The sequence below is a fragment of the Danio rerio genome, chromosome 1 (assembly GCF_049306965.1).
Source record: "Danio rerio strain Tuebingen ecotype United States chromosome 1, GRCz12tu, whole genome shotgun sequence".
In the NCBI taxonomy this organism is placed as follows: domain Eukaryota; kingdom Metazoa; phylum Chordata; class Actinopteri; order Cypriniformes; family Danionidae; genus Danio; species Danio rerio.
The window spans coordinates 13644192-13660937 of record NC_133176.1 but is presented as its reverse complement, the minus strand read 5'-3'; the positions used below and the strand labels follow the sequence as shown (position 1 = coordinate 13660937).

At 32.5% G+C, this 16746-nt stretch overlaps 1 protein-coding gene across 10 annotated transcripts in view; it reads right to left on the bottom strand.

Moving 5' to 3' along the window:
• Nucleotides 1–887: 887 nt before the first annotated feature.
• tmod1 (tropomodulin 1) overlaps nucleotides 888–16746 on the bottom strand; it is a 32625-nt gene continuing 16766 nt past the window's right edge. For 3 of the 10 annotated variants that reach the window (XM_005159810.6, XM_073949393.1, XM_073949395.1), the window contains 7 exons: nucleotides 15883–15972; nucleotides 13953–14083; nucleotides 13727–13834; nucleotides 9871–10014; nucleotides 9490–9634; nucleotides 5255–5360; nucleotides 888–3431 (listed from right to left, as the gene is read on the bottom strand). In XM_005159810.6, the coding sequence (XP_005159867.1) occupies nucleotides 3413–3431; nucleotides 5255–5360; nucleotides 9490–9634; nucleotides 9871–10014; nucleotides 13727–13834; nucleotides 13953–14083; nucleotides 15883–15972 (743 nt within the window). In that variant the 3' untranslated portion in view covers nucleotides 888–3412. The remainder of the gene's footprint in view (nucleotides 3432–5254; nucleotides 5361–9489; nucleotides 9635–9870; nucleotides 10015–13726; nucleotides 13835–13952; nucleotides 14084–15882; nucleotides 15973–16746) is intronic. The other 7 variants (XM_001920567.7, XM_073949394.1, XM_073949396.1 and 4 more) reach the window with 3 other exon arrangements.

The window sequence follows — 16746 nt, the reverse complement described above, 5'->3', positions numbered from 1 at the left end:
CATGAAAAAGGATTTTTTCCATTGGAGCAGGGGTCACCAAACTTGTTCCTGGAGGGCCGGTGTCCTACAGATTTTAGCTCCAACCCTAATTAAACACACCTGACCAAGCTAATCAAGGTCTTACTTGGTATACTTGAAACATCCAGGCAGGTGTGTTGAGGCAAGGTTGGAGCTAAACCCTGCAGGGACACCGGCCCTCCAGGATCAGGATTGGTGACCCCTGCATTGGAGCAATACAATTTATTTAACATTTTTAAATATAAGTTAGTTATTATTACTTTTTTTGAATAAACATACTATATACATAATCATAAACATTTTTTGAGTGGAAGTCTATATTGAAATAGTAAAAAAAAAAAAAAAATATATATATATATATATATATATATATATATATATATATATATATATATATATATATATATATATATATATATATATATATATATATACATACATACACCATATTATACCAATATATATATATATATATATATATATACCATATTTAAAACAATTACCAATATTACTATTTTACTATCAGGGGTGAAGCGGACATTTTAAAAGGGGTGGGGAAAGCTGCATAAGATCGTTTATGAACGTTTACGTTCATATAATTATTAATAACCTGTAGCTAAATGGTTTGTTTTTAAAAGTGAGGGGGACGTATCCACAATGCCACAAACTTCAATTTCACTGCCTATACAAATACACTTTAAATTAAACTTTTAAATGAATTTTTAACTTTTTTTAAAAGCATTTGTTAACATATAAATCCAATAATCATGTGTAAGCAGAAATTTGTAAGCTGCTCCAAGTATAAATATTTAAAAAATATTCCTGACACCCAGTAAACTGAGTTTCTGCTGAGAGCAACACTTCCACACAACATTTTCCGCCTTTATTAACTCAATAAACCACATACAGTAAGGTGCACTAATAAAAATGTACATACACGCACCAGCTCAGGCTCTCTATGGCAAAGATTACAGGCCTGCATATTTCCTCCCTCTGGTTTTGAACAAGACGATGGCCTATAAATGTTTAGTCTTTTAAACATCAGGGAAATGTTTACATCCATATAACATACTGACTTTAACTGTGCTGGGAAACTAAAGAAACAGCCACGGACAAAAAAATATCTACAGTAAATCACTGCAATAACCCAGACTGAATATGATGGCTAGTCTTATGAAACCTGCCAAGACATGACCAGGTTTATTTCACCTCAAAATCAAGATGCATGAAAAAAAGAGAGGGTGCTCGCTGCAGAGCCATTTGAGCAGAGCTGAGCTCCAGAGAGGGGGAGCATGAGCTCTCGCTCCTCCTCCTATAAGCTGTTTTAATGCGTACACCAACACCACCCCTAACCCTACCCCCAGTGACATCACTCGTAGAAGAAGTGCAAAAAAGGTGGAGCCCAAGCTCATGCTCGCCCTTGCTGGAGCTCAGCTCGCCCAAATGGCTCTGCAGCGAGCACCACTTGAAAAAAAAAACGATGTTTAATTTGTTTTATTAGTTCTTTGGAGTTTAACTATAGAGATTAATATATTTTACTGTAAAAAGTTTGCTAATGGTAGTGCACTATATATCGCTAATCATATCGATAGTATTAGAAATGCTTTTATTTTTATTAAATGGTTTACATTAGTGCTACACGATAGGCAGGTTAGGGTAATTAGGCAAGTTATTGTATAATGATGGTTTGTTCTGTAGATTATTGAGAACAAAAAAAAAAACCTAAAGGGGCTAATAATTTTGTCTTTAAAATGGTGTTTAAAAATTTTAAATCTGCTTTTACTCTAGCCGAAATAAAATAAATAAGACTTTCTCCAGAAGAAAAAACATTATCAGACATACTGTGAAAATGTCCTTGCTCTGTTAAAGATCATTTAGAAAATACGAAAAAAAATAAACTGACTTCAACTGTATATCTCAACCTAAGTTATTATTGTCCCCTGTTCTCTGTCATCATAAGGCCACCGGGCAGCGGTGAGCCCGGATGCGAGGTCCCTTTCATCGTTGCTTGCAGCTTTAATTATCATTTAATCCATGAGTCAATTAACTGTAATTTTAGAAAAGGGCACAAGAAAAGCATGACTTCCCTAAACTTATCCGTTCTTAACAAAGAAAAGAGCCAGAGAACAGTGTGTTTACGACTGTATTAATGATTCTGTCTGCATTTTCCATATGTCAGAAATCATAGCAGCCTATGTTATTAATATTGATTTTGGGTGAAATATATCCTGGACATTACTTCATGAGAACATAATATATGTAGTTTTATAATTTTCTGTTCTGTGCTATGATCCTCAGTAGAAATGCAAGACTATAAAGAACACACATCAACCACATTCATTTGATAAATGGCAATAATAAAAGAAAGACTGTCAGTACAATAACTGCCATACGTTTTTGCTAACTGCGAAAATGAAATGCAGCTTATCCCAAACATGACAAAATATTAAAAAAAAAATGGAGCTTATTTAGTTGACGTAACTTAAAAAAAAACAGTAAACCCATTGATTTTAGAGCGATTAGTTGACTTAACTTAAAAATTGAGTAAACCCATTGATTTTTGAGCGATTAGTTGACTTAACTTAAAATATGAGTAAACCCATTGATTTGAGAGCAATTAGTTGACCTAACTTAAAAAACAGTAAACCCATTGATTTTAGAGTGATTAGTTGACTTAAAAGTGAGTAAATCTATTCATTTTAAAGCGAAGAGAGAATGAGGATTCAAAAATAAGCACCAGTTTTGGTGTACAAAACATAGCAGAGCTCACCTGAAATGTGCATGCTAAAAACCATCATATTACCAGTTGTTAAACATTTAAAAAGGTCAAAATTACAGCATACCAAAGAGTAAAACATATAGTAACAGCATGCTTCTATGCAATGTGTGAGTACTAAACCTATAGTGAGAATCAAACTGGCCCAGAGAAGGCAAAACCACAGCTACAATAAATCAAGTTTGAAGTCTGACGCATTTGGTGAGCATCCAAACAGCGAAACGCCCCGCTGTAAGGTCAGAATGTTTACAGCTAGAAGATTAGGTCATCTGAGAACATTGTGATAAACCGAGTGTCATTTTCATCTTTGCTGCTTCCATCAGCACAAGTAGGTGATTTTTCCCTGCTAATGTTATGGCAGGTAGTTTACACTTCTGTAAAACACTCTGCCATGAGTAACTATGTGTCTGGTAAACAGAGGGTGGTACCTTCAGCTCTTCAGATCAGGGGCTTTGGACAATAATGGCTTTCTGTATTCAATATGTTTTTTTAGATGACTTGCTGGTGAAATACTGGGAGGATTTGGGATGGGATGGGGTGTGATGCAGGTCCCAGGCCATGGAGGAGTCCTGATGCTGCTACACGTTTGTCCGACATTTAGGAAAGATGGGTCCTCCTTCAAGCCTTCTCTTTCTTACTGCATACACAAACAAAAAGGGTACATCACTTTCCAAGAAATAAAACATTTGCATTTTTGTTTTATTTTATTCTATTTTTTTGGTAAAGCTTTATTTTAAGGTGATCTTGTTACAACATCCATGTAATTAATATAGTAATTACAATTAATAATGCATTATTGCATGATTCTACCCTAAACCTAACCGGCATTCTAACCCTAAATATATATTAAGAATATGTAATTATTATTACCAAGCAGATAAATGATTATTGCCTCATGCAATATTTTATACGTTTTATACGTTTAATTTTTTTTTAAATTAATGTAAATATTAAATATTAACAATAATTATTTTTCTTAAATAAAATAAACAAAACTAAATAAAATAAAGCAAAATGGAACAAAAAAAGCTAAACTAAACTAAACCGAACTAAACTATAATTTACAAAAGAAAAATAAATCAAAACAAAAATAACAAAGCAAAAAATAAACATTAAATTAAATAAACAAAACAAAAACATAAAAAACTAAAATAAACAAAACATAAAACAAACAAAAATAAATCAAAGCAAAAATAAAACAAAACAAAAATGTAAAATATAAAATAAACTAATAAATTTATATATATATATATATATATATATATATATATTGAATATATATATATATTGAATATATATATATATATTGAATATATATATATATATATATATATATATATATATATATATATATATATATATATATATATATATATATATATATATATATATATATATATATAACTTGAACAACAAATGTTTTTCTATAATAAAATAAACAAAACTAAATAAAATAAATCTAAATGAAACAAAACAAAACTAAAATAAACAAAACATTTTTTACACTTAATTAAATAAAAAAACAATAAAAAACTAAACTAATCTAAAATAAACAAAACAAAAATAAACAAAAAATGTAAAATCTAATTAAAATAAATAAAATATCAATTTTAATTAAACAATGAATGTTTTTTCTTTAATAGAATAAATAAAACAAAATTTGGAAAGCGTACAACCATTATGTAACTGCATGAAAGTTATGAATTATTTCATGCACTTTATAGAAAATTATACATTATTGATTTATTTTTTAAGCTTCCAAAACTATTAAAATGCATACTTTAAATCTTTGTAATCTTTGTTGTATTTATAAATTTCAAAAGAAAGAAAGTGAATAACTGCACTTAAAGGAACAGTTCACTTAAATAAAGAGGACTTTGAATGCATTTAAAAGTTTTGAATACAACATAGAAGATGAATGGGCTACTTTTATTATGCCTTTATCCTTTTAGAACCTCGTATTCCCAATTACCTTTAATTAGACCTTCTATCAATTCTCCGTTTGCACACAAATCAGTCAGTCGTTCATTTTTTAGTAAAATACTGGACTTTTCAAATTTGAGTGAACTATTCCCCGCAGAAAGAGCTTTGCATGCACAGCAAGCCAGAGGGCATTTTGAATAATATTTCCCACTGCAATACTTTCTCAAAGAAAGTAGAGACTAAACCTGAAAACAACCCACTGGACAGACAAGCAAAGACCACAACAGACTGACAGAAAAACAAAATGATGAAGAAAGAACCAGATAATGGAGAGAGACAGGTTCTGAATTTGCTTTGATGGAGGGAAATGCAGCAGAGGAGACGCTGAAGGGAGCTGGAGGGAAAAGTACAAAAGCTCAAAACGATCCGTAGGCATGAAGTACTGCGAGGAGGCAAAAATACAAGAGTCAAAAAACAGCAGGTAGAGCCCACAGCGAGAGAGGGAGGAGATGGAGGAGGGCAAGACTCTGTGTTTACTTGGGTTTTGACGTGAACTTGAACTTTTTACAGAAGGCTCTTTCCAGCTCAGGGACTGACAAAGTGAATGTGATCGCACCGTCTGAGTCCGACCGTACAACACGTGCTGGAAATACATACATGCATCAACAACACAGCAATACAAACACACATACCATCAGTTTAAAAGCTTGGAGTCGGATTTGTTCTTGAGAAATTACAGCGTGCACTCAAAAATGAAACTTCTGTCATCATTTACTCGCCCTCCACTTTTTCAAAACCTGTTTAACTATCTGTTTTATACTGATCACAAAGGAAGATGTTAGAAAAAATCTTGGAAACTAGTAGCCATTGACTTCCATCGCATTTCCCCCTTACTACTAATGTCAATGGCTAACGGTTTCCAGCATTCTTCAAAATATCCTGGTCTGGAACTAATTGAGGGTGAGTAAATTTTCATTTTTGAGTGAACTTTTAGTTTAAAAATGTTTAATTAACAAAGCTACAGTATATTAACCCTTGTGTATTGCTAAAATGTCCTACCCTTTTGTTATGTTCATGGCTGTTTTTGCCCCATTGACTTCCATTATGCAACATTTTTTTGATTGCAACACCTTGACACCATATAATCATGCATTCTGGATTGTTGGTGGTTTTTCCTTTAGGTAAATGGGGCTAAAGATAATTTTACTGTTGCTCATCAGTTGGCACAAATAACTCTTTAGATAGGGTGTGCAAAAAGGTTTCTGGCTTCTATAACAACAATATAATAGTGTGCGTGCATTAATACACTAACTATGTTTACTATGTTTTGAGAGGAGCTTAATTTGATTTTCTCAAACCCACGTAAGTGTGCTAAGGTCTCACACTTTCACACACTATATTATAACTCTATACAGAAATATATAGAAAATATGATCATATCATGCCAATTTTATCCTCCTTAAACTGGCTGCCTGTTAGGTTTCGTATTGATTTTAAAATATTGCTTCTTACCTATAAAAGTCCAGTATGGTTTATAATTTAGATTAATGATATGTATAAGATATCAGAGTTGTTTAAGTTTATTTTATTTGCATATAATACAAGCATTTTTTTTGTTCTGGGCATAATTTACCAAAACTTATGGAGTTGATTAAAACAGAAATTAAAAACATTTAATTATGGTTTGACATAAACAAATTGTCATTAAATAAAAGTAAAACAAAGGTTATGGTATTTGGGAAATTACAAAGTAGTTATACTATAGATTTACAAATTGATAATGAAGTTATAGAAAGAGTGTGTGCAATTAAGTTTCTTGGTGTTGTATTGGATCATAAAATTAGTTGGAAACCGAAAGTAATAATGTGATATCAAAATAAGTAAAAACTGTAGCAATATTGTATAAAGCAAGATTTATCCTGGACAATAAATGAATTTATATATTATATAACACACTTATGTTGCCATACATGAGTTATTGTGTTGAAATTTGGGGGAATACATATAAATCTAATTTACGCTCCATATGTACAATGCAGAAAAAAGTAATTCGACTAATAGAACATGTGGGGTATTTAGAGCATACAAATCCTTTATTTTTTAAACTAAAGGTACTCAAGTTCAATGATTTGGTTAAGTTTAAAACAGCACAATTTATGTTTAAAGCTGGGAATAAACTACTTCCAAAATGTATACAAAAGTTTTTTGGGTCCCACTTTATATTAAGTGTCCTTAACTACTATGTACTTGCATCCAAAAAATAAATATAATGTACTTACTGTGTTCCTAATGTTTTTGAGAACCCTTGTGGTGCTCTTGAGTTGGGATAGGGGTTGGGTTATGGACAGGTTTGGTGGTATGGGTAGGTTTAAGGGTCGGTTAAGGTGTAAGGGATGGTCAACAGTGTATTTACTAATGTAATTACAGAAGTTAATTACAGATGTAATTACAGTACATACGGGTATTTAATCAAGCATAAGTACAAAATAAATACATGTATTTACACAATAAGTACATTGTAACAAACTATTAATTCTTGTTTAAGTACATATTAGTTAAGGCCACAATATAAAGTGGGACCATTTTTTGAAGAACGACAAGGGGGGTATAATCTGAGAGAAGAACTAAATTTTAGGAGGTTGAAAACAAGAACAACTTTTAAAAGTTTGTGTATGTCTGAACGCGGTGGAAAACTATGGAACAGTCTAGATCGGACTCTAAAACAACGTCAGGATATAAATAAAAAAACTGTAAAAATATATATTAATAAAGGAATATGATGATGAAGGTGATTGAAAAAGTATAAAAAGAGAAAAGTATGATGAAATTTTAATGGCTATTTGTAGTATACTATGTTGTTGTAGTTTAGTTTTCTATTTGCAGTACTATGTATTTTTTTCTTTGGGTCTATGTTTTAAAATGAAAAAGTACAATGAAAAAAGGATCACATTTGTTTCATGTAAAAAGAAGAGATAAGTAAAAGAATAAATAAGTTTAAGTAATAAACGAATGATGTATGTGGTAATGGGGTGGGAGAATAATAAGCTTGTGCTTCATCCCACTCCATTTTCGACCATGTTGAAATGAATTTCTTTTTGTTAATGATATTTTACGTATGATATTTTGTTTGAAAATAAATAAATCAAATCAAATCAAAAGCTTTAAATAATCTAGCTCCTGTTTATCTAACCAACCTTCTGTCTCGCTACAATCCAACCTGCTCTTTAAGATCTCAAAACTCAGGGCTTCTGTTAGTACCCAAAATAGCAAAGTCGAGTAAAGGAGGTCGAGCCTTCTCATTTATGGCTACAAAACTCTGGAATAGCCTTCCTGATAATGTTTGAGCCTCAGACACACTCCCACAGTTCAAAACTAGATTAAAGACTTATCTTTTTAGTAAAGCTTAAACTCAATGCATCGCATAATGGTATGATGCATGAATGGGCTCCACGCAGGTGAGCTGGCTTGACAACCACCCGCAGGACACCCTCCTCCTTAATACACCAGACATTATGTTGGAAACTCTCATTTGTTTTACATGTTTGTTTATATAACTGCTATTTTCCTTTACAACACTCCATTTTTGCATCTCGTTTAAATACACTTTGAACAGCAGCTGCGCTAGTTATTTTCTTCATTCTTTATTTCCACCTGGGAATACTCATCCCGAGGTCCCTAGAGACTATGCAGTGCCATTGATGCGATCCAAGACCTATGAAGAGATGATTCCAAGATATCCATAATCCTGGACCAGGCAGTATCCCGAGCTATTGCTGTGGTCGTCATGGAGGAATGGAGTGCATGAGACATGATTCCTGAAAGACCAACGTGACAGTCCCCGCATTGATCCTGTGGGCCAGCCTGACCCCCCGCCGGTGAGCTACTCACACCTGCACCTTCTTCACGATGGACGTCCAGATTCTCCAGCCCCCAGCGCCTAGACTGCAGTTCCATACAGGAAGTTTGGCCAGAAAAATAATGGTCGTGCCCAACAGAGCCTAGTTTCCCCCTTCACTTTTGCCAATTGGTGAAGTTTTTTTTCCTTGTCACTGTCACCACTGGCTTGCTTGGAACGGGACTTGTGGAGCTATGCATCGGTGGATTTGCTCTTCAGTGTTTGAACTTTCAGCAGTAAAATTTAAACCACGCTGAACTAAACTAAACTGAACTTTAACTCTGATTTTACTAGAACTATGTTAAGCTGCTTTGACACAATCTACATTGTGAAAATAGAGAAAACCAACAACCGAGAATGCATAATTATATGATATCAAACAAAAAATGTTGCAAAAACAGCCCCGAATATAGCGAAAGGGTAGCAAATTTAAATGTTAAATTCAATATAATGGAAACATCTCCAAGAGCACACAAGGGTTACATTTTTATTTCAGAAAACACTTCTCTTAACTTCTCTGTACATATATGCATCCTAAAATAAAATAACCACTGTCTCTAAAATATTAAGCAACAGAATTGTTGAAATCAGCTTTTAAAAACAATTTCTCCAGGATCATCTAACACTGAAGACTAGAGAAATGGTACTGAAAATCCAGCTTTGGATCGCAGGAACAAAATAAAAGTTAGAATATATTAATATAAGAAACAGTTAAGTGTAAATGATGACTATATGTCACAATATTACTGTTTTAAGCCTCAATTTTTTCAGTAAAATATTTTCCAAATCTCAAACATGCATGTATTAACAGTTCATCACTCAATAATCTCCAAAATTAGCTCTAAAAATTATTTCTCAGTGTGAGTGTACTTCTTACCCATGTCGTTGTTGTTCATCATAGCATTGGATCCACGCAAGCGTGGGCCCTGCTGGGTGAAGTGGTACCCGAACTTCAGCAAAGTAGTGTTCTTCTCTAAAATATTAGCTATCTCCATCTCAACCTTGTTACCCAATGGCTGGCTCTGCATGACAAACACACAAGCACACATAGGAAATACAAACAAAACTTATTTAATTCCTTCAATCACCTATTCATCATCAGTATATTTTGGCTGAAGCCCTGACCTAATGGACAACGGCTAAAATTGCACTATTATTGTGTGTGTGTGTGTGTGTGTGTGTGTGTTTGTGTGTGTGTGTGTGTGTGTGTGTGTGTGTGTGTGTGTGTGTGTGTGTGTGTGTGTGTGTGTGTGTGTACCTGGTTGTCGATCTTTAGCTCCTGCAGTGTAGTGTTGCTCTTTAAGGCTTCCACGAGAGCCAGAACTCCAGCTCCAGTAATGAAGTTTGACTCCACGTTTAGACTCTTCAGAGTGGTGTTCACTTTTAGCATCTCTGCCAGTGCCTGCAAACCATTACGCAATATTTTAACACACGCACTAGCACTCATATTCTGTGGTCAGAAAGATTTTGTATTTGTGGTTACACTTTAGCTTAAGTACCAACTCTCACTATTAACCAGTGGCTTATTACCTGCCTATTATTAACATATTGGTTGTTTATTTGTAATAATTCTATATCTCTTATCCTACCCAATACCTAAACCCGACTACTACCATTAAAACTATAGAATAAGCAGAAAATTAGGAGTTTATTACGGCAAAATTCATTAAAATATAACAGTATGACAGTATTCGAATCCATTTAAATTATTTTGAAATAGAGTTTATCGTTGCTTTCAGCATCATAATACTACTGATAGCTTATGATCAAATAAATACAGCCTAAATATCTTTTTCAGTCTAATATTTTTCAGATTCCAAACATAAATCTACAGTACATCACACAATTAATTTATTCATTTTCCCTCGACTTAGTACCTTTATTCATCAGGGGTCACCACAGTGAATGAACCGCCAACTTATTTAGGATATGTCTTACACAGCATATGCCCTTTCAGCTGCAACCCAGTACTGGGAAACACCTATACACACTCATTTACACACATACACTACGACCATTTTAGTTTATCCAATTCACCTATAGCGCATGTCTTTGGACTGTGGGGGAAACTGGAGCACCCCGCAGGAAGCCCATGCCAACACAGGGAGAACATGCAAACTCCACACAGAAATGCCAACTGGAGCCCTTGAACAGACCCACAGGTCATCTGTATGTGCATGGCATGGCCTCATACAATCTAAAGTAATACATCGTTTACATTGGTCCAAACAAAAACTACTATTTCCTGAAGTGGACCCTGCATGTAATCGGTGTGGGCTAGAACCGGCATTACTGGCTCCTTTTTTTTTTTTTGAGCTGCTCAAAATGATCATCTTTTTGGGAAAATATTTTTCTAACATTCTTAAAAACAGGCCAAAAGCCAATAGATCCAGATCCCCGTATCGCAGCTTCTGGCATTACTGATTTTGAGCTAGCTAAAAACAGTATATGGGAGGAAACCCACGCAAACACAGAGAAAATGTAAACTCAGAACAGAAACCCAACTGACCGAGCCTGGATACATCACTCATTAATAACCAATATTGATTCTAAAAATGCTTCAACATCAGTGTAACTGCCCATTATTAAAATAATGGTTGTTAATATGTACATTCTACATCCTTAAACCCACCCAATATCTGAACCTAACTACTACCATAATAACTATATAACTATATAACTATATATATATATATATATATATATATATATATATATATATATATATATATATATATTTATTTATTTATATTTATTTATTTATTTATTTATTTATATATTTATTTATTCATTACACTGTAAAAATAAACGTTATATTACAGGTAATTGTCTGTATTTTTTTTTAAGAAGAATTTTCCATTTTTTTCATTATAAAGTGAAATACCTGTTGTTTTACAGATATGTTCTGTAATAAAAAATTCTAAAACATTAAATTTACAGTTATTGCTTGTATTTTGGTGTTACGTTATTTCTTTTTTATTTTCTATTTATTTTTTAAAGGGAAATGTTCTGTATTTTCAGAGTAACACGTAATTTTACGTTAATATTTACAGATTATTTCTGTATACAAAGGGAAACAATAATAGTTTTTAGTGAAGATGGTAATCTCATGAAGATTAACTTTAGGTTAATAATGCCAAATATTAGCCTGTTGTTTGCAGGCTGCATATAATGCATGCACTGTTAATTATAAATTGTTTATTCTACTACCTTAACAATGTTGCTATGATAATTGTTACGATTAGCAGTGATAGAGTGGCTACCGAACGCTGGAAAACTATACGCTACTTTAACGAACTACAACTCCCAGCATGCACCTTGCACCCGGGTTCCTAATTCTGACTGATTACACACACAATCAGAAGATCTTCATGGACTGATTTCGAGGACTATAAACTCAGCACACACAGACACATCCTTCCTGATCCTTAAACTGTTTAGTGAGCATTGTGACGCATTTCCCCTTGCCGCATTTGACTCCTTTGCATTGTTATTTTGATTGCCGACTTTACCATTGAGATTCTCTGTATGCACCTGTTTGTTCCTGTTTCAACTTTTAATTGCAAGACAATTCTCTTAATAAACTGCTATTTGATCAACTTTGTTGTGCAGGCATCCTCACATGACACTAACCTTGTTTTTGTTGTTAAATGATGAGTAAATGTGTTATTTGTAAGTTTTGTATTTTGTGAAGCAAACTGTTTTTGAGTTTAAACTACATATCCCAAAAATATCTGTTAAACTATATTATAGTTTATAGTTATATTTACATCATTTTATGACAACAGCAATTATTTGAACCCAAGCACTTTGCAATCATTCTTTAAAATATTTATTTTCTAATTTAAATGTGTTAAAAGTGGCAAAATGACTAGAATATTTAGAAATTTTATGCATAATTACATGAATTAATCTTTAGAATCGCATTAATTGATGTGTATAATTATAATAAAATATATATATTTACAGTTATAATTTGTAAAATGACAGTAATAACCTGCATAATTGTAGTAATAATTAGTAAAATAACAGTGATTACCAGTTTTTTCTTTCTTTCATTTTTTCAGTTTAAATGCAAATTATCAACAGTAATAAACTGTAATTTAATGAATTTTAACCAAAAAGTCTGTTTTGTATTTTTAGTTTTTGCTTGTCATTTTGTTAAACGGTTATTTTCTGAAATTTAACAGAATATCTGTGGAAGCCCTGTTGCCAGTCTCTTAAACTGTTTTTTACAGATTTGTTTTTTACAGTGTAGGAGTTTATTGGGGCAAAAGTCATAGAATAGTAAATAAAGTTTATAGTTTAACATAATTCTTCATAAATCATTGTGAAATAATGATTAGTGAAAAACTCAATTTTGTTTGATTTTGTTTGTAAAATCTCATTTAAAAACAGTTGCTCTTTCTAATTGGTCAATATTTTGTGGTAAATATTACTTCTACAGCAGGTTGTTTAAAAGCAGTATTTATGTAAAAACTTTTTTTAAATGATAAATCTATTTACAGTCACTTTTATCTCAATTAAATGCATTCCAGTTGAATAAAATTGAGCTTTTTTGTATTAACATTGAACTTACATAAATTGAAATCTAATTATTAGCTCCCCTCTAAAATTTGAATTCTTTAATAATATTTCCAGAGTGCTAATTGACAACATTTTGTAACACATTTTAAACATAATAATTTTAATAACTCATTTAAAATAACTACATTCTTCAGTCTTTGCCATGATGACAGTACATTATAGTTATTTTGAAAGATACTAGTATTAAGCTTAAAGTGCAATTTAATAGCTTAAATAGGTTGATTAGGACAACAGTTGTTTTAAAAAAAATCTTAAGGAGACTAATAATATTAACCTTATAAATATTTTGAAAAATATTTTAATGGTTTTATTGCAGGCAAACAGAAACAAATAGGACATTCTCCAGAAGAAAAAATGTGTGAAAATGCATCGTTAAAAAGTGCTCTGTTAAACATCACTTGGGAAATATTTAACTGTATTTTCACAAATAATATAATATTTTAGTTTTATTAAATAGCATATACCACTACTGATCTATTGATTGATTATATATTCATAATTTTACTGTATGAAAACTCTGAACTCACAAAGGCTACAGGATCATTACTTCTGGTGCCAACGATGCTGAGACGTTCCACAACACTGTTCCCTTTAAGAGCTTCAGCATATGCTTTCAAAGTTGGCACTGGAATATTCTAAGGAACACCAGAACAAAGAAAAAACCAACATGCATGTAGGAGAAAACCATCAAAACTACATATCGAAATACAGAACATCCCAGAGAAAGTGTAAATAAATGAGAGCGACTGGCACCTTGATGTTGTTTAGGTTCACCTCTGTGAGGTCTGGATCGTTGCTCTTGACTCTCTGTAGTGTTTCCTCTACATCTGTGTCATTGGGCTCTTCATCTGGCACTGGCTTATATTGAGTACACTGGATTACACCTGTGTGTATATATAATACGTCTTTGAATTACAACAAAGCATGCAGTTCTGTGCCAGACATTATAATACAATACTACATCCCATTAATAGAATAACACACAGTATACAATTACTCACATTAATCACAAGCCACACTTACATGTTGAATTGCATTTGTTTGTATATTTACGCATTTGGCAGACACTTTTATTCAAAGCAGAAATGTATTACGTTCCATAGAAAATCAAAGAAGTCAACTGTTTAAAACCTCTCTTTCCTGTATGATCATGGTTTGTGACTGAGTCTCAGTGCCTACTACATCTACATTACTAACATGATCAAATCTTGAAAAGTATGTGTTAAGATAATTTGCAAGACCGTAAGGATCCTCATATTGTTGAACTGTTTTCTTTTGTCTACCCATTAATATCTCTAGTCCCTTCCATGCTTCTCTTACATGTGTTGTTTTTTCTGCTCACCCTTTTCTTTATATTAATTCTGTGCACTTTTTATCTTACATTTAACTACTCTATTTAACTCCTTTACCTTCTGCTGATCATTCTGCAAAAAAGCTATTTTATTTTCATTTTTAAAAAATATATGAGATCTTTAGTTATCCATGGCTTGGTATTTGGATAAATTCTAACGCTCTTAGATTGAACAAGAGTTTAAACAGAAGTTAACAAAACCAGTTTTTGTATCATTCAACATTTCATAATTATTACTACAATCATAGTTATAGGTTAATAAAGTCTGTAATTATTATTATTTTTTTGTAATATTTTACCCTTCCTTTTTACATGTCCTTCTATTTTGTTTTTTATTCCATTAGTCTGGCTGAGATTTGTTTTGATGGTGCTGTAAAATTGCTGTATTGTTTGCTGGTGTTTTGGTGCATTTTATAATTTTGTTAATATATATATAAATTAAATTCTGATAATTTTTTTTTCATTCTGGAGAAAGTCCTGTTTTTATTTTGGGAAGAATAAAAGCTGTTTTTAATTTTTTAAAACAATTTTAAGGTCAGTAGTCTACAGAACAAACCATTGTTATAAAATAACTTGCCTAATTACCCTAACCTGCCTAGTTAACCAAATTAACCTAGTTAAGCCTTTTAATGTCACAAACAGGGGGGGGGGGCTAATAAATCAGGGGGGCTAATAATTCTGACTTCAGCTATATATATATATATATATATATATATATATATATATATATATATATATATATATATATATATATATATATGTAGCTATATATATACATATATATATAACAGTACATGATGTACACTTTTGGGTGCTATGTTTACATAAAAATGTCTATAAATAAAGTAAACAAAGATATTATTTTAAAAAAATTATAGCAAAAATGCCTCAAATATATTTAAGACCAATCGTTTGCTTTTAGATGCAAGTTAGTTTTATATTAAAGTAGATTTTAAACTGAGGCATGTTTAATTACTTACTAAAATATTATTTTTAATGAAACAAATTGATATTTATCGTTAAAAAGTGAAGGAGCAAATAAACCTACGAGATATGACCGGTTAAATCTGTCTATTTCCCATCTGATTAATCATCTTTGTAATAATTTGTAAAAGTTACTGGTAAATGTCATGTGAATATGTTGACGGTGAACTATAATATAGGACTATGCTATCTTATACATACGGATTATTACATTTACTTTTGATTCACATTAATGCTAATACATTGAATGCACTAAATCAAACCTGACTGACAAATAAATCCGGCAAATATAAAACATCAATTCAGTCAAAAAAAATACTGTACAAGACGACTGCTGTATGGACTTACTGTTCAAGCCCTGTTTGTTGACGATGGTGCTGCTGGCTAGAGCTTCATAATACTGCTGATTGCTCATCAGTGTGTGCATGCCCAAAATAGCTGCAGCAAGAGAAAGAGAAATTCACATTTAGAAAGCAGGGGAAAGCTGAAGATGGATGACGTTGAGGGAGGAAAGGGGTCACAGTCTTTTTTTCCCCCTGCTTATAGTGTTAGTCAAGCTTAGAGTATAAAAAGTAATAAAGTTTAAAAGTATAATTAGCCACCATTCATATGACCTTCTTAATGAAAGGAGTTGTGTCTGCTATTTTGGACTTGTATGTATTTCATAGGTGGCACAGTGGCTCAGTGGGTAGCACTGTAGCCTCATAGTAAGAAGGTTGTTGGTTCGAGTCCCAAACTGAGCTAGGTGGCATTTCTCAGTGGAGTTTGCATGTTCTCCCCATGTTCATGTGGGTTTCCTCCGGATTCCCCCACAGTCCAAAGACATGCGCTATAGGTGAATTGAATGAACTAAATTGCCTGTAGTGTTTCAGTGCTTGGGTGAATGTGAGAGTGTATGGATGTTTCCTAGTACAGGGTTGCGGCTGGAAGGGCATACGCTGCATAAAACATATGCCGCAATAGTTGGCGGTTCAATCCACTGTGGTGACCTCTGATAAATAAGGGACTAAGCCAAAGGACAATGAATAAATGAATCATGTAAAATTTTATACACATACAAAATATCATATCTTATATCTAATAACACACTCTCTGGCCACTTTATAAGCTACACCTTGTATGGACTTGGTTAAACCTCTTTTTTTCTTAAGAGCAACCTTATTTCAATGTGGCATAGTGTCACATTCACCAGCGATCTCTAACCACCAGAGG